The sequence below is a fragment of the Staurois parvus genome, unplaced genomic scaffold (genome assembly GCF_062004578.1).
Source record: "Staurois parvus isolate SC_StPar_1 unplaced genomic scaffold, SC_StPar_1.0 ptg000205l, whole genome shotgun sequence".
NCBI lineage: Eukaryota > Metazoa > Chordata > Amphibia > Anura > Ranidae > Staurois > Staurois parvus.
Window position 1 is genome coordinate 6,758,673 of NW_028318001.1, and position 25,873 is coordinate 6,784,545.

Genomic DNA, 25,873 nt, shown 5'->3' on the forward strand with positions numbered 1-25,873 from the left:
TAAAAGAGAAGGGTCATGTGATACAAACAATAATACTGAGAACAAGGGGGAGAGGAGCTTTTAAATTGTCACTACTGTGTTTCCTGTAGAGGAAGAGCCAGTATCTCATGTAGCCGGTCCTGGAAGACGCATTGGGAAAAGCTCAATTGTAGGCAGAGGAGGCATAAGCATCCTTGAAGAAACTAGTTTTTAGGGGCTGCCTAAAAGTGTACAGAGAAAGCTGGAAAGATTGGGGTAAGGAGTTCCAGAAGATGAGAGAGGCTCTGGAGAAGTTCTGGAAGCAAGCATGGAAAGAGCAAAGGAGCAGATTTTGGGAAAACAAAAATGGATGGTTTGGGTAATATCTTGAGACAAGTTTGGTGATGTAGCTCAGGGCAGAGTTGTAGTTGGCTTTGTATGTGGTTAGTATGTTGAACTTTATTCATTGGCAGAGTGGAAGCCAATGGGGAAATAGAGAGGGGAAGTGGACACTGATGATCAGTAAGTATCACAGCAGCATTCATGATATACTGAAGGGGTGATAGCCTGTGTAAAGCAGGCCAATGAAAAGGGATTTGCAATAGTCAAGGGGAGCCATAAAAGAAATGGTGCTGTCACTGATTAAGAAAGGGGCACAATCTGGAAATTTTACAGATGTAAAGGCAGCAAGATTTGGACAGTGACTGGCTGTCTCCAAAGGAGAGGCTGGATTCCAGGATTATACCTAGCACCCTGGCGTGAGAAGACTGATAGTTGTGCTACTTATCTCAATTAAAAAGTCAAATAATGGGAAGGTGTGGGGGGGGAGGTCTGGAGTGGACTGTTTGTAGATAAATTCTGGTTTATTTGGTTTTCAAATCTAGGCTGCAGCTTCTAATCAAATTGTTTTTATATCCAAAAGCGTACTTGAAAAGCAAAAAATACAATACTTGGCAGCTTTTGACAATTTATATACCTGCTTTTGATTTTAACCCTTGCACTTTACCCTAGTAAGAGCAAGACGACAGATAGCTCAGGGGAGCACCACATTTTATGTGCTACAGCTACTAAGACACCTTTGTGACATCTCTCCAGTCACTTAGACAGCCCTAATTAACAAGAATTTTGCAACTATCTGTTCCTGCAAGGTACTCACTCAGTGGCCCTATACACTCACCTCTGCAGACATCTTGGCAAACACATTTGGAGAAATGTTGCCACAAAGGACATTTCGTCTCAAGTTTGGGTTTTTTGCATCCTTTAGGTTAGCAATTCTGCTCCGAACTCTGTTCTTGTACTTTGCATCCGTGTTTTTAAACTCTTGATACACAGGTTCAGTGCAGTCAAGGAAAAAGAAAAACTAAAAAAGGGGACATTTCATTATCTTCATAAGTCTACATAATTAAATTAATAATGTGGCGCAACATACAGCTACAAAAAACTAATGTAATGGGTAATGTTGAAGCTACTAGTTCCCCATCCTCATGATGGTGCTTACCTGGTTATCTTTTAATGTCCAGCATTTCAATTCTCTACAGAAATGAGTGAAAGTTTTTCACTACCTCCGGAAATAGAGCTCATATAGCCTGCCTGCAGGAAACCCATTTAATCGTCTGCCTCACGTCCCAAATATTTAGATACCTGCTACCCCATTGTATATCAAGCTAACAGCCCCAGTAAACAAACAAACAGGGGGGAGGGTGTTGAAAAAACAATTAGCCACCCCCCCCATGGTAGCTATTTACTGCTTCAAGGCATCCTTCAAGATACTGAGGTTACAATCTTGACCTACTATGCTACTAATGTGAACCCGAATTCCTCTCTCCCATGTTTGTTCCCTCTTGGCAACCCACCAGGCACGCTGCTGCTGGCTGGTGATTCTAATTTAATCTTGAATCCCATGTTAGATAAATATCCAGCCGATGATTCAGCCCCACCAACTGCTGTCAAACACTTTAGACAACTTCTTAATGACCATTGTCTGGTTGATCTCTGGAGGGAACTTCATCCCTTAGCAAAAGATTTCACGCATTATTCGCATCCACACCACTCCCAATCCAGGATCGACCATGTATTTATGCAACGTAACTGCCTCCCTATAGTTCTCTTGGCTACCATCTTGGCTATTCTTGGTCAGATCATGACCCAGTACTGGTCTCTTGCAGCTCCTTGCTCTGTAAGCCTCAAGACCCTCTATTGGTCATGAATGACTCCTTGCTCTCTATTAAAGAGATTCAGGCTGATCTTTTACAAAAATCTCAAGAATATTTTGAGCTCAACGCGGGGTTGGTTTCTTCCCCAGTAACAGTGCGGGAGGCTTACAAGGCTGAACTACGCGGACAAATTATCATGATAGCATCAAAAAGTAAGAAGAAACGCGTACACGTAACAATGCCAGCTAGAAACCAACTTGGAAGCGGTTTTAAAACAATTTTAAAAAATCTGCTACTCAGTCTAACCACAAGCTTGTTGACTAGGCCCGCACTGAGCTGCTTCTTTGCTTGACAGACTCGGCAGAACAGACCCGTCAAAAATGGTACGTGAAGGCTAATAACCCGACACAATGTTGGCAAAGCGACTTCGCACCTTGCGCCGAAACATTCCCCAATCACCTTGAGAACTAAACATGGCATTATCACCAGCAACCCTATTCGGATATTAGATGAGTTCAGGCACCATCTTAAGTCTTTGTATGCTGCACCTACACAGGAAAATGATCAGGATATAGTACACTTTTTGGGGGGGGGGGGGGGGGGGGGTCTCTCCCTCCAGACCCTTACACTAGCTCATAGGGCACTTATGGACCGAGCCATTTCCGCCTCAGAAATTCAGAGCATCAAAGACTTAAAATTGGATAAACAGCCTGGACCTGATAGCTATTCCGCTCTCTTCTATAAAAAATTTGCAGACAATATCACTCCTCACTTAGCAACTATGTACAATACTATTCGGGAAGCCTGCGTTCTCTCCTCCTCTCTTCTGACTGCAAACATTATTATGATCCCTAAACCTAACAAGGATCTCCACAATTGGGCAAAATTATTGCACAATTTCTGATCAATATAGATCTAAAACTTGTCACAAAGATTCTTGCGAATAGGCTCAATTCCTTTTTGACTAGACTAATTAGGAAAGATCAGATGGGCTTTGTTCCAAACACCAAGCAGGAGATGCCATCCATCGAGTTCTACAATTACTCCATATCGCCAAAGGTCGATCCCTGGAAATGATGCTTCTATTGTTAGATATAACCAAGGCCTTTGACACCCCTTCTTGGCCCAACTTAACTACAGTCCTCAGTCATTATGGTTTCGGCCCGCTTTTCATGCATTGGATAGCTGCCTTGTACAATGCACCCCAAGCTAAGCTTAGATACCATGGGTTTGAATCCTCCACTTTCCCGATCAAACGGGGCACCCGACAGGGTTGCCCTCTTTCGCCATCTTGCTTGTTCTGGCCAAAGAACCTCTGGCTGAAGCGATTCGTAGCAATCTTGATGTGATGGGCGTTGACGTTGTAGGATCCGCTCATAAAATCTCTGTTTGCGGACGACATATTAGCCTCAACATCCCCCCGCCTTTCTCTACCTAACTTGATGTAGATTCTAGATTCTTTTGATTCACTCTCCGGTCTCCATGTTAATCCAGGAAAATCACAAGGCTCTCTCGGTGTCTCTTGCACCGCAGACTTTGGAAGCTCTCAGTCAGTCCATCCTTCAATGACTTGCCTTGCTGCCATATTTTGGTATCCGCTGTCCCCAACCTATGAGGGCCTATATTAGGCCAATTTGCCCTCTTTATTTAAAGCATTGTCGGATCTGTTGCTCTCATGGAGCCATCTTCCTCTAACCTGGTTTGGCAGGATCAATGCAATTAGAATGATGTATCTGCCCAAATTGTTATACGTCTTCATAGTTCTTCTGGTTCTGGTACCCCCTCATATACTCAGAATTCAACAGCAGAACATTCTTCGCTTTATTTGGGGTTCCTCTCAACCACGTCTTAATACTGTTCACTCGCAGGATCTATGGAGGCCTCTTGCTTCCTAACCTTCAAGCTTATCTTTCAGCCAACCTCACCCCATTCCTTCTTCACATGAGACTTACCACTTGCCCCTATGAGCTACAATTGATATGATCGACTCCCACCCAACACCCCTGTCTTCTTCGCCATGGCTCCCTCCCAATCATCGGGCATAGGTTCTTCTCTATTGCATACCCTCAGTCTCTGGGATTCAATTAAATATTCTGCCTTTTTACTGCCACAAAGCTTACCACTGCAAAACCTCAGTCTCGAAGTGGTGAAACATTGCATGAGCGATAAAATGGTCAACAAAAAATTGACATCATTATTGTCTGACTCTCATGGCCAGTTCCTGTGCGTTTGGCAACCCTGGATATCATACATTTATCCCTCATGCTTTGACCATACCTTACTAATATTGCGATATCTTGAATAAATTAACAAAATTGACCACCTTCCCTTTCTCTTTCCTCTCTATTTTTCCTTCTGTTTTAGGGTAACATCCACGCCATGGGAGTGACAACTTGACGTGGGCAAGCACGCAAACGGCACTTGTCATTAACCTCCCTAGCGGTCTGATTATGTCAGTATTTCTGTGTTAAAAGCGGTACATTTGTTTGCATGGAAATATGTAGGTTTTTTTTATTCTAGGCCTGTAATTTTTAGGAATAACTCACTGAAATCTGTCCGAACAAGAGTCTAGTAAACATCCCGGGTATGTTAAAATTTGAAACACGAAATCATAATTTAATAAATAATCATAAAAAATAATATAATAAATTTAATTCAATAATATAATCAAACCAAAAACACTGAAATTTGAAATATAGCGCCAAGTTCGCACATCACTGAGCAAAGTCGCAAAATCGTTTTCAGTGTCTGATGACAAATTTCCCCACGAATCATTATGACTCAATTCTGCAAGTAGTTCTAATTTACTATCACTGTTCTCTAGCTTGTCTAAAACCGCTTTTTACCTAAAAGGGACGCTTTTTGGACGCCATGGACGTTTCTCAGTTTCCAGGCAGAAAAAACATGCAGGCAGGGCACAGGACAAAGCACTAGGGACAAAATGTATGTGAAATGGTTTGATACAGTAATGTCTTACTATGTGATTTTAGTGTATTGAGTGAATGTCACTTTTTGACATTTTTAAATTTCCTGCCAGTTCCGTCCCCCGTACGTCCTGACGTCGCAGGGAATGGAACCCAGGAGACAGATGCCGGCTTCGGCCGGAGGACATGGCCGGGGACGCTGCAGGGGGGACATCGTGGGAGCGCGGGACAAGGCAAGTGCAGAAGGGATCCCGGAGCAACGCTGCAGGGTATTCCCGAGTGTAGCTCGGGGTTACCGCTTGTGGTGCTGAAACTTTACCCCGAGCTACACTCGGGAACACCTCCAGGGAGGTTAAAGTCATTTAGGACCCTTCTCTAATGCACTTTGCTGACCATCACTTGTGCTGCTGTGCGCTGCATGTTTGCGGAGGCTGACTAATTTAGCTAAGTTCCTGTGGAACAAGTGTAGGATAGCTTCCACTTGATACCATAATGTGAATGAACCTTCCTCCCCTATGTTCTCTCTTCTTTTCTGGTTTCCTTCTATTTCTTCTTGATGATCTTCCTTTTCTACAATTTATTCGAATGCCTTAGTTCAACAATACCTCACTGGCTTTAGGGCCGAGCAGATATTGCAACTTTTTGTAATTTTTTCGGTTAGAGCTTGATGCCCTCTGGTTCCACCTCTAACATTCAAGTTGTTGCTGGTCTTTAGGTTTGATTTCTACGAGCACCAGAACATCATCAATTCCATGTCCTGGTCAAGTTTCTTTTGACCTTCAGCTGCCCATTTGTTGTTTCTCTTATTTTGTTATAATTTGAGGCTGTCCTTTGTACTATATTGTACACAACTTTCTGGTATCTCAGTTACTTGGCTCTGTATGTATATGTCATTTGTTAATAAAACCCTTTGTAAATGAAAAGGATATCTTCTTCAATCTGAGCCCCAAGCTCCTCATCATCTGCACCAATTGTAATGTAATCATCTACAGGAAGAAAACATAATATAATAAAGAGACGACAGTTATAGAACAAATACATACAGAATGACTTAATACATCAAATGCTTTCTACGACTATTACCTACTATACATTGTATTAGCGGATCCTCAAATATGCTTCATTCAAGAGTTATTTTCCAAACCTGTTAACAATTGTAACTTGCCTAAATGCCTGTTTACCCTTAACAAAAGACAGACACATTAGTTAGCCTGCATACAGAATGCATTATCTGTTTACATATCAATATATCAATACAGTGCAGCACACATACAGCTCAGTACACTGCTCATACTTGTGAAATGTGTGAGGAGCAATGCTTCATAGGACATGTAGTCCAGCGCAGAAGAAGGAAGCAATTTAAAGTGATTCTAAAGGGAGAGGTTATAGGTAATAGAAGGCATTACAATTAAATTTAAAAAGAGTAACTCCACTTTTGTTGAGAACCGCCCCCCCCCCGCCCAACCCCCGGGCGGTCTATGTACATAGAAAGGATTTTGCCAAGCTTTGTTGCAGATTCCTACCCATTTGTTATTCTGAAGAAATAGATGTATGTTTGTCTGTGTCCATGTGAGAGCGAATCTCTATGGGAGTGGTTTTAGAATTCTCAATCAGCTGCTGCACCTGCAGGGCTCTAATGAGGAAATTGGCAAGGTCTGAATCCCTTTTCCTTTTGGAAGTATTTCACCAAGAATGGCATTTTTTGTTGCAGGGGATGCCAAAAATCTATAGTGACTTCTGGGTAAATTACTGAACCAACCACATAGGCAGAACATGACATTTTCAGGGGGCGTTCTGTACACCATCGGTGTACATCCATATTGCATTGTGCAGAAATTACAGGTCTGCAGATTGAAAAGAAAAGGTATTTTTTAATAACATTAATTTATGATAGGACTTGGAATTGTATACTTTTTTTTTTTTTTTACACACAAAAGTGGAGTTACCCTTTAAAGAAAAAATTTGCCAGTATCGTGCATTTTATTTAAAATTATTATATCCATGCAGCCTTCAGTACTACTTTGCATAAAAGATTTATGTTCCCCTTCCACCCCTCATAGGGCTTCATGTCTGACGTGTGTGTTATAATGTAATAATAAATTAACCTCTTATAGTATCTGCGGTTTTGTACTATAAAAAGGGATATTTTTTGGTTTTTTAACCCCATGACAGGTAATACAAAAAAAGCATGCTGCTGCTGCTGCTACGAATTATCTTAGTGACAGTAGGCACAGGCATCAAGCTACCTGCCTATGACAAGGGAGTCTTATGCATATTATTATATTACAATTCTGTCTGAAAATCAGCAAAACAGCGTTTTAGTTTTTTTTTTTTTTTTTCTTTAAATAGAAATTTTGATCTGAATCTGATATGTACTCAATTATATATCTCGTCTGTTATTCTCAGAGTGAAACAGATAGTTTGTTCCCTAACCAAGTAGCTGGTTATTTATATTTACCATTGCATATAGATATTAAAGAATAAAATAGTCTTTTTTTAAAAAACTTTAAATTATACACCACAATTTGAGGTTTTTATCCGATTAAATCGGCTAAGTATTCGATTATGAAAATAACGTTATAGAAAGACAGTTTGCAGTTTATTTCCTCACATTTTCTTAAGGTGCGATATTACAAAGATGCATAAACAATTTATGCTTCTGTACTTTCATATTCACTCTCTCAGACAAATGCAATGCTAAAGGTTCTTTAATGCCCTCCAGTGGCAACAAACTAGCATTACTTGAAAAAAAGTGGAGTAAAAAATGAAACCTCAAATAGCAGAACTAGTCTAGTCTAGAGAGACTACAAAGGGGGTCAAGCAACCTGTAAATGGTGATCTATCAGTAGATTGTGGCCAGGTGACTGGTAGATCGCAAGTAAACCACAGCACATCAATGTGAAATCAGCCTTATAGGAGGCTCAGAATAGTAAGGGTTCATTTACATCTGCAGTTTAGAGGGTGGTAAAACCCCATAGTTAAGACATGTTTTTGCCATCCACACCCAAACCGCACCCCCATTAAATGCAGTGGCCAGAGGTGTACACATGTCGCAGCCACAGCACGAGTTATACGCCCTGTTATGGTTACTGGATGTAGCACTTGCAAAGCAAGACACAGTAAAGTGAATGAGGCTGCCATGACCCCTGGTTCACATATCTGCAGCTGTGTGGGCCGCGTTTTGTGTGGGCACGAGAGCCCATTCATTTGATTGGATTCCCGTGTCCTGGGACATACAGGAAAAAAGCCCCTGTACTTCAGAAAACGCAGCCCGCACGGTAACTTTGGTTCCCCGTACGGTTGCAATTTCCAGTGCGAGCGGCATGCCATTAGAATTAATGGCACCTGCCTGTGGGTCCGCATTCCTCCGTGCGGGTGGTGTGACTGCACTGATTTTTGTGTGGATCCGCAGCGGCACCACCCGTATAGATGTGAACCTAGCCTGAAAGTGCCCTACAACCTTGTGCAGTACAGCAAACAAAGGGTTAAAGCTGGCAGTGTGTTGCTTTCACTCCTTGGATCCCGCAAAAGCATGCTGTTGCAGGGCGCTTGCAGATTGGCCCCATTTACTTGAATGGGCCATGAGTCATGATTGGCAGGTGGTAGCAACCACCAAAAGCAACAGGGGGTTTAATACCTGCTGTGGCATGTGTACCCCTTTTGCTGCTGCCTCAGCAGCTAAAGAGGGTAGGGATTGGGGGCAGTAAAACCAACTCAACCACCCCCAACTTTGTTAATGAGCCCTAAGGGTTCATTCACAAAAGCAGCAGGCACTGCTGCTCCTCTGAAAAGTGATTTAAGTGTGTTTGACAGGTGGTGAGGAGGAGATAGAGTGGGGCAAAAAAGCATTTAGTCAGCCACCAATTGTGCAAGTTCTCCCACTTAAAAAGATGAGAGAGGCCTGTAATTGGCATCATAGGTAGACCTCAACTATGAGAGACAAAATGAGAAAAAAAATCCAGACAATCACATTGGCTGATTTGGAAAGAATTTATTTGCAAATTATGGTGGAAAATAAGTATTTGGTCACCTACAAACAAGCAAGATTTCTGGCTCTCACAGACCTGTACCTTCTTTTTTTAAGAGGCTCCTCTGTCCTGCACTCATTACCTGTATCAATGGCACCTGTTTGAGGTTGTGGACAGGTGTCTTTTAAACTGATAACAAGTTCAAGCAGTCACACTCCAAACTCCACTATGGTGAAGACCAAAGAGCTGTCGAAGGATACCAGAAACAAAATTGTAGACCTGCACCAGGCTGGGAAGACTGAATCTGCAATAGGCAAGCAGCTTGGTGTGAACAAATCAACTGTGGGGGCAATAATTAGAAAATGGAAGACATACAAGACCACTGATAATCTCCCTTGATCTGGGGCTCCATGCAAGATCTCACCCCGTGGGGTCAAAATGATCACAAGAACGGTGAGCAAAATTTCTAGACCACAACGGAGAACCTAGTGAAAGACCTGCAGAGAGCTGGGACCAACGTAACAAAGGTTACCATCAGTAACACTACGCCGCCAGGGACTCAGATCCTGCAGTGCCAGACGTGTCCCCCTGCTTAAGCCAGAACATGTCCGGGCCCGTCTGAAGTTTGCTAGAGAGCATTTGGATGATCCAGAAGAGGATTGGGAGAATGTCATATGGTCAGATGAAACCAAAATAGAACTGTTTGGTAGAAACACAACTCGTCGTGTTTGGAGGACAGAGAATGCTGAGTTGCATCCAAAGAACACCATACCTACTGTGAAGCATGGGGATGGCAACATCATGCTTTGGGGCTGTTTCTCCACAAAAGAGACCAGGACAACTGATCCATGTACAGGACAAAATGAATGAGGCCATGTATCGTGAGATTTTGAGTGCAAACCTCCTTCCATCAGCAAGGGCATTGAAGATGAACCGTGGCTGGGTCTACCAACATGACAATGATCCCAAAACATACCGCCCGGGCAACGAAGGAGTGGCTTCGTAAGAAGCATTTCAAGGTCCTGGAGTGGCCTAGCCAGTCTCCAGATCTCAACCCCATAGAAAACCTTTGGAGGGAGTTGAAAGTCCGTGTTGCCCAGCGACAGCCCCAAAACATAACTGCTCTAGAGGAGATCTGCATGGAGGAATGGGCCAACATACCAGCAACAGTGTGTGCCAACCTTGTGAAGACTTACAGGAAACGTTTGACCTCTGTCATTGCCAACAAAGGATATATAACAAAGTATTGAGATGAACTTTTGATATTGACCAAATACTTATTTTCCACCATAATTTGCAAATAAATTCTTTCCAAATCAGCCAATGTGATTGTCTGAGAAACAAAATGAGAAAAAAAATCCATAGTTGAGGTCTACCTATGATGCAAATTACAGGCCTCTCTCATCTTTTTAAGTGGGAGAACTTGCACAATTGGTAGATGACTAAATACTTTTTTGCCCCACTGTATGTTGCCTCCTCACCACCCGATTTAAACGCATGAGTGCTGTGCAATGCACATTATTGTGACATGGTAGTACGGCAATTAGAGGATTAAATCAGGTGTGAAGAGGTGACACTGTGCCGGTGATCTTTGACTTTTCCCATGTTCTTTAGGTAGATCTCCACCTCTTTAAAGTTACCTACCCAGGGACTACAGGCATGTTTTTGCTTTGTGGAGAACTATTTTCCCCAATACTCTCCTTAAGTCTGTTATAAGTATCTTGTGAAACTTACCTCCTGTTTTAAGGGCTGCAGACAGCAGCTCTCTGCATTTAATCCTAACAGGGTCTGATGTACTAGGTGCCCGTGGATAAGAGGTAATGTAGTTGTCAGATGAGGCAGCACAGTCCTCCTTCCGAAAGCTGGAATTACTGCTTGAACTGCTGAGAGTAGAAAAAGAAGGGTGAAGCAGAACGGCCTGGAAAACAGTATACTGTCCTGAATCAAACCAGACTGACACCAGCCATTTGATGGCTGACAGAACAAGCAAACGTGACAATTAGCAATCCCGAGTAGCAATGCCTGGAATGTAACTTTTTCGAAACCTTGGGGGCTTGTTCAAACCATGGTGGAGACATCAGTTTTTCTGCACGTGTTCTGCAAGGGCACAACAAAATCAACTGTTCCTTATGTGCCCTGTTCACAACACAGCAGAGGTATCACTTGCAGATTTTTTTTCTGCACAGGAATCTGCATAGTGTATAAAACTCATTGAAGCACAACTGAAAACTGATGTCTATGCAAGTGATATGGCATATATCCAATCAATAATTCTCAGATTCACTTCAGCTGTGTCTTTGTTGAGACACAAAGCTGCTGTGAATCTGAGATAATTGATTGGATATACAAGTATATGAAGGGTAAGGGTAGATAAAGAAAAACACTGCGGAACAAACACGTTTTTTTTATTATAAATGTGAATACATTGGACAGGATTTGAAGCAGGGTGTATTGAGCATACTACACTATTTTAGATTTCCTTTTTTGGAGATCAGTGTATGGGAAGATTGGATTCACAGGAAGAAGTTAATGGATGTACAGTCAGGTCCATAAATATTGGGACATGGACACAATTCTAACATTTCTGGCTCTATACACCACCACAATGGATTTGAAATGAAACAAACAAGATGTGCTTTAACTGCAGACTGTCAGCTTTAATTTGAGGGTATTTACATCCAAATCAGGTGAACGGTGTAGGAATTACAACAGTTTGCATATGTGCCTTCCACTTGTTAAGGAACCAAAAGTAATGGGACAGAATAATAATCATAAATCAAACTTCCACTTTTTAATACTTGGTTGCAAATCCTTTGCAGTCAATGACAGCCTAAAGTCTGGAACACATAGACATCACCAGACGCTGGGTTTCATCCCTGGTGATGCTCTGCCAGGCCTCTACTGCAACTGTCCTCAGTTCCTGCTTGTTCTTGGGGCATTTTCCCTTCAGTTTTGTCTTCAGCAAGTGAAATGCATGCTCAATCGGATTCAGGTCAGGTGATGGACTTGGCCATTGCAGAACATTCCACTTCTTTCCCTTAAAAAACCCTTTGGTTGCTTTTGCAGTCTGCTTTGGGTCATTGTCCATCTGCACTGCGAAGCGTCCAATGAGTTGTGAAGCATTTGGCTGAATATGAGCAGATAATATTGCCCGAAACACTTCAGAATTCATCCTGCTGCTTTTGTCAGCAGTCACATCATCAATAAATACAAGAGAAGCAGTTCCATTGGCAGCCATACATGCCCACACCATGACACTACCACCACCATGCTTCACTGATGAGGTGGTATGCTTAAGATGATGAGCAGTTCCTTTCCTTCTCCATACTCTTCTCTTCCATCACTCTGGTACAAGTTGATCTTGGTCTCATCTGTCCATAGGATGTTGTTCCAGAACTGTGAAGGCTTTTTTACATGTCGTTTGGCAAACTCTAATCTGGCCTTCCTGTTTTTGAGGCTCACCAATGGTTTCCATCTTGTGGTGAACCCTTTGTATTCACTCTGGTGAAGTCTTCTCTTGATTGTTGACTTTGACACACATACACCTACCTCCTGGAGAGTGTTCTTGATCTGGCCAACTGTTGTGAAGGATGTTTTCTTCACCAGGGAAAGAATTCTTCGGTCATCCACCACAGTTGTTTTCCGTGGTCTTCCGGGTCTTTTGGTGTTGCTGAGCTCACCGGTGCGTTCCTTCTTTTTAAGAATGTTCCAAACAGTTGTTTTGGCCACGCCTAATGTTTTTGCTATCTCTCTGATAGGTTTGTTTTGTTTTTTCAGCCTAATGATGGCTTGCTTCACTGATAGTGACAGCTCTTTGGATCTCATCTTGAGAGTTGACAGCAACAGATTCCAAATGCAAATATCACACTTGAAATGAACTCTGGACCTTTTATCTGCTCGTTGTAATTGGGATAATGAAGGAATAACACACACCTGGCCATGGAACAGCTGAGAAGCCAATTGTCCCATTACTTTTGGTCCCTTAACAAGTGGGAGGCACATATGCAAACTGTTGTAATTCCTACACCGTTCACCTGATTTGGATGTAAATACCCTCAAATTAAAGCTAACAGTCCGCAGTTAAAGCACATCTTGTTCGTTTCATTTCAAATCCATTGTGGTGGTGTATAGAGCCACAAATGTTAGAATTGTGTCGATGTCCCAATATTTATGGACCTGACTGTATGATCTTCGGTTATACAAATAAAATATTGAACGTATTATATTGAGAGCACTGGTCACTTCTATGATTACCATTTCTGTGACAGAAACAGATTGACTCCAGCTGCTAAGGGAGGGAATATAATTATTATACAGTGTTTATATAGCGCCAAAAGGTTTGCTCAGCGCTGTACATTAAAGTGGGGGGACAGTACATGAGACAATACAATACACGAGGGGCTCGAGGGCCCTGCTCTTTCGAGCTTCCAATCTAGGAGGGAGGGGGTAGAGGTACAGGAGGAAGTGGCTGAGGGGGATGGAGTGGTAGGAGGAGTGGAGAACGGCTGTTAGGTGAGGGTGGGGTAGGCTTGCCTGAAGAGATGGGTTTTCAGGGTGCGCCTGAAGGTGAGGAGGGTAGGTGACAGTCTGATGGAATGGGGTAGGGAGTTCCAGAGAATGGGTGAAGTCCTGGAGAAGTCCTACAGTCGGGCGTGGGAGGAGGAGACCAGGGAGCTAGAGAGTAGGAGGTCTTGTGAGGAGCGAAGGGCACGGGTAGGGTGGTATTTGGGTAGTAGGTCAGTGAGGTAGTTGGGGCAGCGTTATGAATGGCATTGTATGTCAGAGTTAGTAATTTGAATTTAATGCGTTGGGCAATTGGGAGCCAGTGAAGGGATTGGCAGAAGGGGGTGGCAGAAGTGGAGCGGTTGGTGAGGTGGATGAGTCTAGCCGCTGAGTTCAGGATAGACTGGAGCGGGGATAGTGTGTGTTGGGGTAGGCCAGTGAGAAGGGAGTTGCAGTAGTCTAGGCGTGAGATAATACGGGAGTGTACGAGTTGTTTAGTGGTGTCTGGGGTGAGGAACATACGTATCTTGGAGATGTTGCGGAGGTGGAGCCTGCATGAAATTGATAGTGATTGGACATGAGATTGGAAGGAAAGGTTTGAGTCCAGGGTGACACCTAGGACTTTGGCGTGTGGGGTGGGATTGATGGTGGCGTAGTTAGTCGTGATGGAGAGGATGGGGGCGCGGGCTGGAGGGAAAACTAGGAGCTCGGTTTTGGAAAGGTTTTACTTGAGGAAATGGAGTGACATCCTGTCTGATATGTCGTTTAGGAGGTGGGTGATGCAGGCGGAGAGTGAGGGGGTGATGTGAGGGGTGGAGAGGTAAATTTGTGTGTCATTGGCATAGAGGTGATAGTTGAAGCCGTGGGAGTGTATCAGTTTGCCAAGGGAGGAGGTGTAGATGGAGAAGAGAAGGGGTCCGAGGTCAGAGCCTTGGGGGACCCCAACAGAGAGGGGGAGGTGGCAGCGTTATAGGCAACGCTGAAGGAGCGTTGGGATAGGTAAGAGGAGAATCAGGAGAGAGCAGAGTCTCTGATGCCAAGGGAGTGTAGTTTAGTAAGGAGGAGGGGGTGGTCGACTGTGTTGAAGGCTGCGGAGAGTTCGAGGAGTAGGAGGACTGAGTAGTGGCCATTGGCTTTGGCGTTTAGCAGGTCATTAGTGATTTTAAGTAGGGCGGTTTCGGTGGAGTGTAGGGGACGGAAGCCAGACTGTAGTGGATCAAGGAGGTTGTTGTCAGTGAGGTGGGCGCTTGGGCGATTGTAGACTAAGCGCTCAAGGAGCTTGGAAGTGAGTGGCAGCAGGGAGATGGGTCTAAGGTTGTTCAGGTCAGTGGGGTCCAGGGAGGGTTTTTTGAGTATGGGGGTGATGTGCGCGTGCTTTAGGGGGGAGGGGAATGCGCCAGTAGAGAGGGAAGATTGAAGATGTGGGTGAGGGAGCGAATGATGGAGGAGGGGGGTGACCGGAGGAGTTGTGAAGGGATAGGGTCCAGGGGGCAAGAGGTGAGGCGGGCTTCAGTGAAGACCTTAGTGACCTCCTCAGTGGTAGCAGGGCTGAAGGAGCGGAGTGTTGGGGAGGTTATAGTGTGCGGGACGTTAGGTGTGGTGGGGGGCAGTGCAGTTGCGAGGTCAGAGGAGGGGAGAGTTGAGGAGGGGAGAGTTGAGGGGGTGATGGAGGGAGGGAGGCTAGGTGGAGAGGTAGATTGTGAATTGACAATGTCCTTACGGAGTGCGTCAATCTTGTTTTGGAAATGATTGGCAATCTCGTGGGTGGTGAGTGAGGTACTGAGTGGAGGGGGGGGAAGAGCAGGGAGTTGAAAGTGGAGAAGAGCTGGCGAGGACAGGTGGAGAGGGTGGTAATGAAGGTTACGAAGTAGGCTTGCTTGGCAGCGTGGAGGGAGGAGATGTAGGTGAGGAAGGCGGATCTGTAGAGGGAGAACGCTCGATGGGATCTGGTTTTGCGCCATAATCGCTCCAGCGCGCGACTGCGTCGTTTGAGACATTTTGTATGGTCATTCTGGCAGGGTTGAAGTGGTCGGGGTCTGATATTACGTGTGGTTAGGGGTGCCAGGGAGTCTAGGGCAGCTGACAGTGAGTCCTTGTACGCAGTAGTGGCCATGTCAGGGCATGACAGGGGAAGGATACTGTCGTACAGATGGTCAGCTGCCGAGTGGAGAGGGGCAAGGTTCAGGTTGCGGAGGTTACGGCTGGCGATGGTTTAACACTTGGGGGGGGGGGGGGGGTTAGAGGAGGGGGAGGGGGAGAATGTGAGGAGGTGGTCAGAGAGAGGGAAGGGGGTGTTAGTGAAGTTGTGGGAGAAAACGAGGTCCAGGGTGTTCCCATCGGTGTGGGTGGAGGACTGTGTGCACTGTGTGAGCGCGAAAGAGGAGGTTAGGAGGAGGAGTTGGGAAGTAGCCGGGTTGTTGACATTGATGGGGATATTGAAGTCCCCAAGGATGATGGTCGGTAGCTCAGAGGAGAGGAAGAAGGGAAGCCAGGCGGCAAAGTCGTCCAGGAAGCGGGATACGGGTCCAGGAGGCCGATAGATTACTGCAATCCTCAGAGGGGTGGGAGAGAAGAGCCGGATGCAGTGGGTCTCGAAGGAGGAAAAGGATAGGGGGGGGGGGGTTAGGGAGGACCTGGAAGGTGCACAGCGGTGACAGGAGCATGCCGACCCCACCACCTCTGCGACCACTCAGTCTGGGTGAGTGGGTCCAGACGAGGCCTCCATAGGTGAGTGCTGCAGGGGAGGTGGAGTCAGTAAAGAAAAAACGCTGTGGTGCACAACTTACGGTTTGCGGCAGAGTGGATTGCACGTTGGCTAGAAATAGGCACTTTTAAATGTGAGTGCATCATTTGGTATTTTAATTTTATAGAATTATAAAATAAATAAAATGTTAAACTATATGGTTTTATGTAATGAGACTTCTATTGTTGCTCTGGCATGCATATTCTCAATGCTGTTAGAGGTGTGGATTGGAGGAGGATCATTGAATGCTGAGAGCAGATCTTTTATTCAAAAGATCTCTAGCACACTGCATCTTGAAAAAGCTCAGTACAGCGGGGTTTTTTTTTTTTGCCAGTAAAATGTCGCCTGTGCACATAGGCGCATAAACAAGCACTGCGTATTCCTCAGTAAAAAACAAAAAAACCCAGGAAAATCTGCATTTTTGGCCAGTAATTTACACTGCATGAATACGCACATGAGCATAAATGTCAATCAATTTTTGCCTAAGAAAATATACGTGAAAATGCGCAAAATAAATGCCTCAATCAGTACCGTGTGCAAGAGGCCTAAGACCTTTTTTTTTTTTTTCTTTTTTTTTGCACAAAAAGGACCTTCATTTCTGGTGAGGTATTCCAGCTGATTGGGTTTGAGCACTGGTGGCACTTTTTATTTGATGCACATGCAATTAGTGAAGAGGAGCAAAATGGTCACAAATTATCGGTTTTGGGATGAATTTCCCTGTGGAATTTACACCACACTTCTTTGCACTTTATTTACAAAATTGGACACTATTTGATTAGAGTTTCTTTGCACAAAAGTAGTATAATCATTGCTGTGGTTGATTATATATTGTACACTTTTTTATGAAGATAAGACACATATTTTTTAAATTGCAACACTATGAATTTTATTTTTTATTTAGGATATGAGTGATTTTTTTGGCACATTTTATTTTATTATGATTTGTGGTATAATTATTTGAATATGATACCAAATGAGTAGGTCCATGTATATGGTGTTGTGACTATTTTTTTTTTTTTTTTTTTGGAACAAATCTTTGGTAGCTGCCGTAAATTATGTCAGTGCGAATCTTACGATTGTGGCACAGATGTAATTTGATATAGATTACTTTAGGACTACAGCTAAGATACAATAATTGGCATAGGCAAAAAATACCTTTCTTCCCTGGCCTCTGGGCTGTTCTGGGCAGGAGGCAGTTGGTCTTTCTTCTTTTCCTCTTGATCTTTGTCATCTGAAGGGCCATCTAGAAAAACAAGGGAAATGTAGCTTGGGAATTACAGCGTATACAGATGTAAAGGGCATTATGTATCAGTAAATTATTCTTGGAAAACTAAAGACTGCAGCGTTAAAGCCACAATCTCTCATATTATATTCTACACACGACTTTTAACTAAGAAAGGCATAAGAATCTGGAGCCAGTATTCAATAAAAGGAGCCAGCAAGTTTCTACCAAGGAAAAGGCTGAAAGGACAATTGCAGTGCCTTTTCATTCTATAGGTGAAATTTTCCTTGCAACCTGAGGAAAAAGTAAACTGTATCACTTATCCCTCAGGGAGGTTGAATTCCTATCACCGGATGCAAGGGACATGCAGTTCAGGGCGCCGTGCAGGTAGTTTTTTTTCTACCTTAGCCCTGCTGTGGGCAAGCAGCAGGGCACATATCAGGTGGAAGCAATTGGCAGCAGCACTGCCGCCGATTGCTTCCACACAGTGCCAGACTCTTCGCCCCCTTGTGCAAACCTCCCCACCCTTCCACTATCTCCTGGGCTTCGCTTGCCCATCTGCGGGCCTGGTTCACCGCTGTCAGCTAGAGTGGAGGGAGAAGAGCGGACACGTCCCCTCCCCTCCCTTTCTTGTCCTGACCCGGAAGTGACGTTATGTCACTTCCTGGTCCCTGTTGAGAGATTCACTAAATGTAATGCGGTGCAATGTGCACCGCTTTAGATTCAGTGTAGTACAGAGGAGACATGCAGAGTCTTTTAGGCCTTGGATGTCTCAATAAAGAGAACCTGTCACCTAATATCACATATGGGAAAGATATGTGATGAAAAAAAAAATGTTTAAAAAGTTAAACAGCACAATGTTAAAAATGTTACACATTTAAGTTGCCATAAATCCCCTTTTGTTTTTAAAACAATCCTAAAGTCACCTCTGATTTAAATATGGTTTTGGTTAAAAAAAAATTTTTTTCTTCATCTGGACAAGTAGATTGGCACACCGATTTAGTCTCTGGACAAGCAGTTTTTTTCAAAAATTTCCACACCCCTGTCCTTGTTTGTATGGATGTATACTACACCATGGATTACAGCCTCCGGGGGTCCCTTTTCATGCTCCTCTGCTAAGGAGGAAGCTCCTCCCAGACATTACTTGGGTGGATGAGAGAGAAGCCCTTCACTGAGGGAAGAAAACGTGAGGACATAAAATACAGAAGTCTTGTTAACCTCTTCATTTGTTTTAAAAAATTCTTATGGTGCCCCTCTCCAAATATTAAATAAAAAGAGAATTAACAGAATATCACTTTGTAAGCTGACCCCGTGCCTTGAAGATTTTCTATTAAAGAGTCTATACAAACATTTCGAATGGCAGAGCTGGCCTCTCCTTTTCAAAGGTTAGTTGCTTAATTTACTCATATTGTTTTCCAATTTCTGAGTCTCAGTTCTAAACACATATGCAGAACAAGAGTGCTGACTTTACTGACTAAATGCTTGCAGTGGTTCAGTGACAGAACACCGAGGTCAGGAAACAAGCATTTTCCAAAATACATAAAAACAGGCACCATAAAGAAACCAAAGCAGTGCAATTTTAGATCCCTTTTCCAGAAAAATACACTTGCTATTTATTGGGTACCTCTGCTTCTAACAGTCAGGATTACGTGAAAAATAGCCTGTGACTAGACAGTAAAGGAGTCATCTATGTCCCCCTCCCTCTGAACTGGAAAGTACCATGTAGTCCCCACCTTCTTACAAATCCTGCTTTGCAGAAAGCTGCAGAAGACTAACATCAAACAGGTTACTTGTTAGTTGTAACAAACTTTTTCACTCTCTCAAATAACTGGATTACATTTATTGTAAATCTATCTTGAGGTTAGCTTTACATCATCTTTTTAGTCTTATTCATATAAAAAGGGGCTTCTAATGATATTTAAATACCAGACTCATGGCCAGTCAACACCACAAAAACGCACTCTGGATGCATTTCTGCATGCCCGATTTAATGCGCTTTTAATGTGTTCCAGTGCAATTTTTCCTCCCCCCTCTTTTTTCCAAGGTTTCCTGAAGTTTTTTTTATGTGATGCATTCCGGTGTGGTTTTGATGAGTTCATGTGCGTTTTGCCACGTTCTAGTACAGTTCTGTGCAGAAAAAAAATACTGCTTCTACTTTATTTTATGCACTGAAACACACTCGAACTGACTGTACTGGTGTGAACTAGGCCATTAGAACCCATATAGTCTAATGTCCATGCATTTTTGATGCAGAAAAAAAAAAAAAAAAAAACTGGACTGCATCTTCTTTGAACCAACCCGAATGCAAATTTTGACATTTTCAATTGATAGGAGTCATAGGAGGCCTGACTACCTGCAGTGGGTAAGTTTTGAGTATCTAAATTCAATGCATTTTTGCGACTGGATCCTCATGGTAACATGGTGCAATGCCATAGTTTCTGTTGACAAGTGTAGGAAATGCCCGGAAAACAATGAGCCCAATAAGCAAATTCTCTTTTTAAACATACAGTTCTCTTATTCACAAGTGTTTGCTGTTGCAGATTAGAAGGTGAACTCCATTGTTACCTAAAAGTTTTTTCCAGGACTTAATGAGCGATTTGGCTAGAGAGGTCACGTCATCATCGGAGCTTTGTTTACGGATGGCGTTCACCGACATTCCAATTCGTGTGGACTTAAAAACAAAACAAAATGGTTTGGGCACATAAAAGAAACCAATGACACTAAAGAAAACACTTTACCCTACAATTGAGACTATTTTACACACACGCACCCTGGCAATACAAGCTCTGTAATTTCCTCAGCTGACCAGCTTGGCAGGTCACACGTTTAGACATGAGTGGTAAGGGGGCTTAATAGAGTAGTCCAGACAAAGCCTGCACTAATCTTTCACAGAGGAAATAGAAGAGCTTTGTGAATAAAAACAGGAGGACAGATATTTAGAAGAAAGTTTACTCCAGTAACCGTGCATCAGTTACAGTAACAACATATGCTGAACCTGCAATGAATCTTAGAGTGACTATAAATGGAAATCATAACCACACTATTTCAATATTTGTGTAGTACGATTTGTATGAGAAAATCTTCTCCATGTAAACAAATTATGTTGAATGAAGTAGAATTCCAGGTTTACTGTCACAGTAGATTTCCTCTATAAGGAGGTCTAAAACAAACTATGTCCATGCCAGAACAGTCTGGCTGGGCCTGCCGAAATGGACAGTGGTAGCATTAGAATATGCTGCCAGATATAAACTGCATCAGTCTTAGTGCATTGTCACAGGCTGAGGTGTAGAGGCAGCCTCATGATGATATCCACCTTGACCACACTGATACAAACTAATCTGTAATGGAATTTGTTTGGGTCAGCTTGACCCAAACAATGTCAAGTAGTGGATATATATATATATATATATATATATATATATATATATATATATATATATTTTTTTTATCTTATGATTTTATTGCCATCACATAGGGGACCCAATAGTCCCCTATATGATAGCACGAGTGACAGGCCATCTTTGTAGGGAGGGGGGGGGCAGTGTGTGCAAGGAGGGGGCAGCAGAGGAGCAGTGCATACAGTGAGAGAGCAATGTATATGAAGAGGCTCCCTCACTGGCTGTCACTATATATCAGTGCCGGTTTTTGAATACAATTGCCTGCTTTTTTTTTCTCTTCACTATAGCTCAGGGAAAGACTAAAGAAACTTTCTTTTAGCTTGGTGAAAGTCAAAAGTCATTCTCTGAACTATAGTGAAGGAAAAAAAAAAAAAAAAAAAAAAAAAAAAAGGCGGTAATTACATTTAAAAACCAGCACGGACATATAGTGACAGCCAGTCACTGTATACACTGCTCCTCTCCTGCCTTTCTGCAGCACCCCCAAACACACACACAGTATTGCCTAAATCTTTCCTATCAGCAAAATCCTGATAGGGCTATTTTCGGCCGATATGTTTTGGTGGCTGAAATTTCGGTGCATCTCTAACATAAAGCAATAGGAAACCTGGAATTCTGCTTTAATAGCTCAAGCATCTTGGTGACCTCACCCCAATGTATATATAAATGAATGCATCAGAAGATAAAAACTTAGGAGATGTCATCAATGACCAGTTTTTGTAAAAGCAAGCCCCAGAGCATCCACCTCCTTATATTACAGGTCTCTACGTTAATGAGCAGAGTGTGCATTCACCCTCACTCATGTAGCAGATGTTACCACCACAGGGAATGATGGTTATATTGGACACAAATTCAGTATATCAATGCACCCAGATCATGTGCTGTTGCCTTCAGTTCTACTTTAAATTGCTGAATGAATACATAAAGCAACTACAGTGGTAAAGAAAAATGGAAGTGAAACATTCAATTCTGGCAGGCAACCAAGTTTCACATTGCATTTGAAATTAAACCCCTAAGCTGGAATTTTTTTCCCATGCATGTGCATTTGCTGCTATAAGTCCTCGTTCACACAGGGCATACTGTACACCAGTGCAGGGCTTTGTTTTACCCACAGGGGGATGCACAGGCGTCACCATTCATCCCCATGCAAACTGTGCCAATGATGGCAATTAGGATACAAGGCCATGCACAAGGCCACTGTGTCTCAATAGGATATTCGTGAGGGTATTGGGTACCTGCATGGGCGTAAGGTGAGGTAAACTGAGTGAACGATGCCTAAAATAAAGTGATAAAAGAAACATGTATTTGATAATCTTCAATTTCCTATAACAATTGAAGATCCTCCTAAAAATTCACAGCTTCTCTCACTATTTATAAGGGGTGCACATTTCATCAAAAAAGGGAAAGGGACATATGCTTACTCTCAAAGCCATGACAGCTGGAGGTTAATACAAGAAAAGAAGAAAGTGCAGCACTCAAGTAAAAACATTAACTCAAATAAAAAAATTAATACATTTATACACACACACGGCATTCAAAAGGCTTGTGGAAAATGTATTAAAAAAAAAAAAAAACACAGTAAACGGGGACTTACGTGTGGTACCATGTATGAACAGGTAGTATTTAACCACATGCGCTCCAGAGGATTTACCCCCCTTCCTGACCAGGCCATTTTTTGTGCTAAGGCACTGCATTACTTTGACAATTGCGTGGTCATGCAACGCTGCAACCAAATTAAATTTATGTCATTTTCCCACTAATTGAGCTTTCTTTCGGTAGTATTTGATTGCCTACGTGGTTTTTATTTTTTTTGCTATAAAAAAAAAAAAAAAAAGGCCGACAATTTTGAGAACAAAAAATATTTTTGACTTTGCTATTAAACATGTCCATTTAAAATGTTTTAAAAAAAGAAAAAAAAAAAAAAATCACAGTACGTGTAAATTAATTGGTTTACATGAAAGTTATAACGTCTACAAAATAGTAGTATCTATACACTGGGCTTTTTTTTTTACTAGTAATAGTGGCGATCAGCGACTTATAGCAGGACTGAGATGGGCATTCTGACACTGGGGGGAACTGACTTGGTGTCAGTGACATCCCCAGTGACACCAATACAGTGATCAGTGCTAATAAAAAGCACTGACAATGTACTAATGGCACTGGACAGGAAGGGGTTAACATGTGGGGCGATAAATGGGTTAACTGTGTACTGTTTTACTAGGGGCTGTGTTAGTGTTTCACTGTAAGCACACTGCTTTGCATGGCTGTGCATGCTGTTTTGTTTACTAACAGTTCTCTCCCCCCCCCAATCGGAGATGCTTGGCAATCACCGGGTGCAGGCGAGTAATCATCGGCCGGGACCCAGTGATTGACAGCTGAAGCAGTTAATAATCGCTGATTATTATGCAAGTGTTTGAAGAAAATAAACTAGCCAAAAAGCACAGTCATCTTCCACCGCAACAATTGTCCCGTCTATAACTCTCATCAATCAAGGACAATATTGCAGAATTTCAGTGGGAAATCTATAGACGTCCACCTTACAGTCCTGAGTTAATAACTTCTGACTTTATTTCCTAACTTAAACCTACATAAAAAACAAAAAAAAAAAAAAAAAAAAAAAAAACACACAACACTTTCAATAAATGTTGTATTACATGGTGTTCATACTCAGTCACTCTGAGATTTGTTTTCTGTATTCTGCAAAAAAGAAAAAAAAGTGTTGATCCTGCTGTTCTCTGGTGCACCCTTCAGTTCATGTCCCCAGTACAGTTGGCGATTTTGCAGAGCAGTGTTGGCAGCTACTGTACATGCTCAGTTTTCAGTGAGTTTCTATGCTGCGCATTTATTTCATCACTGAGCTACTCAGCTACTAAAGTGTCAGTGATGTAAAACAGCAGCAAAAAATGAAGCTTACCTAAAAACCCTTCTATAAAAACTAAAAGGAGTAAAGTTGTCATACACTGGTGGTGGTATTTGTTCAAACTGCAAAATTCTCCATCCTCGGTAGACAGCACAAACAAACCAATTTCCTGTTGTGCCGACTGTACTTAAGACAGCTGGTGTCACAGGCTCTCAAAATATGCATCAGATCAGATGCAGCTGCTTTTCGGCTGACAATCTTCTTCCCAGCTCCTTCGATTTTTCAATCAAACTGGTGATATACATATGTGTCACACATACACAGCTGCTGAAAACTGGCAAAAAACAAGACCACACCTGACAGTGTAACGCAAGCGTACGATCTCTTCCACACCATCAGGTTTTATTTACTATACAGTTAAACTGGTCCTAAAGGCATTCCCTGCATTAAGGTACAAAATGCCTCAGTAGTTGTATTGCCCCCTTCACCGGCCTATATACTTACCTGAGTCCTATTTAGAGCCAGCACTGTGCCAGTCTGCAGCAGCACTGGTCTGTGTTCCTCTCCTCACAGCACACAGGCTCCTGCTGCTTTCAATCAAATCCTGTGATGAGGAAGCAGGGAGTAGGCATTTATGGAGGCACACAGCCCAGCTCAGAAGTCCACAGGTGTGCTCCCACAGCACGTGGCTTGCTATGAAGGCTCACAAAGAAGAGTAGGGGTAAAAAAAACTTTTTTTTCTAGTTTTGGATAAAGTACAGGAGGAATTAGAACTACTTGCAAGTTTTTATTGCTGCTAGGTATCCTGCTATTGATCTCCAGAACAGATAGAAAAGGACTACCTATCAGTAAAAATCCCAGGTAGACTTACTGGTAGCAGTGTTTCTGGGACTCTTCCATGCCAGAAGGCCTACTTTCAGGTTTGCGGTCCTGGAGGATGATTTGAGAAACAAGTGATAAGAAATCACAAATTTTACAGTTGCCACCAGAACAAGAGGTGAAAATCTCCCAATGGGGACACTTATGATTACAACCCTGTAAAAAGGGGAATTTACCTAATTTCGAAGAGATTACCTTCCACTTACTGTTGAATCTCCAGGACAGGAAGTGAAGGAAATGTCCCCAAAAGGTCACAGCAAAAAAGAAACCAGCAGAGGTTGTTCTCTTTCCTATGCTATCCAAAACTGAACAAAGAGTTTTAGCTTTACATTCACTTTAAAAGTACTCTATATCTAAAACCAAGGGCCCCTTCACACATTTGTGATGCTACTGTACAGAGCACATGTTGACACGAGCTGTGTTGAGACAACGCTGTCAACTTGAATGAACTGCCAACACCCCAAAAACCAAACCTAAGGCAGGCCACAGAGGTCTTTTTGTTTTTTTTCGATCAGCCAGCAAGATAGATGAAATAATCCTCCCCACTCTCCAACAGTCCAATTTGACAGAAGCTTATCGTTAGATTGTTTTCTGTCAAGCAGGAACAGCTATAGATGGATCAAAATTTGGCTGGACCCCACAGAACCAGCCAGACCTCCCTCTTTTTCCCCTTCAACACAACACTGCACACAATTGTTACTTTTGGATTAATTTTCCATTCATTTGTAATGAATGGCACAGCAATACACTAACATGTGCATGTTGCGGTAGTGCAGCACAAAGCTGGACTTAATTGGATGGAGTAGGGAATGAACGAACCCCATGTAATTTTTTTTTGTCCCAGTGGGGAGATTTTTGTGTCCTTCACTTCTGCTCCGTGAGACACCACAAAAGAAGAGAAAAGGTCCCCAAAGAAGTGAAATGCCCCTATGCACAGCTAGTATCACAGCAGGTGATCCCATCAGATCTCTTCACTATTCCTGTTCCAATGACAGCTGTAAAATGTTGGATGTTCCATCACTTTCAGAAGGTTGCAGAGATATGGCTTTTCCACTACAGCCTATAAAGTTTAGCAATAGCAGCTTGCATATTTACAGTACTAAATTATCTAGGTATAGTTTTTTTTAGCTTCAAACCAGAACAGTGCCACCAAACCTACCTGAAGAAGCTCCAGAGTCATTGGGAGATTTTTAAGTTCCTTTAATAAATCTAAAGCCCCAGCCTGAAAAAAAGAAAAAAAGTTATTTAAAATCTTGCAGCGAAGTCAT

The 25,873-nt window shown here is 42.7% G+C and overlaps 1 protein-coding gene across 2 annotated transcripts in view; it reads right to left on the reverse strand.

Annotated features, from left to right (window-relative positions):
* TCEA1 (transcription elongation factor A1) overlaps positions 1 to 25,873 on the reverse strand; it is a 46,254-nt gene that overhangs the window by 11,866 nt on the left and 8,515 nt on the right. The window contains exons 2-7 of one of the 2 annotated variants that reach the window (XM_089678439.1): positions 25,765 to 25,827; positions 20,037 to 20,142; positions 17,405 to 17,492; positions 10,738 to 10,883; positions 5,965 to 6,021; positions 1,136 to 1,290 (exon numbers count right to left, since the gene is read on the reverse strand). In XM_089678439.1, coding sequence (XP_089534565.1) covers positions 1,136 to 1,290; positions 5,965 to 6,021; positions 10,738 to 10,883; positions 17,405 to 17,492; positions 20,037 to 20,142; positions 25,765 to 25,827 — 615 coding nt within the window. Of the gene's footprint in view, positions 1 to 1,135; positions 1,291 to 5,964; positions 6,022 to 10,737; positions 10,887 to 17,404; positions 17,493 to 20,036; positions 20,143 to 25,764; positions 25,828 to 25,873 lie in introns of both variants that reach the window. The other variant, XM_089678438.1, reaches the window with a different exon arrangement.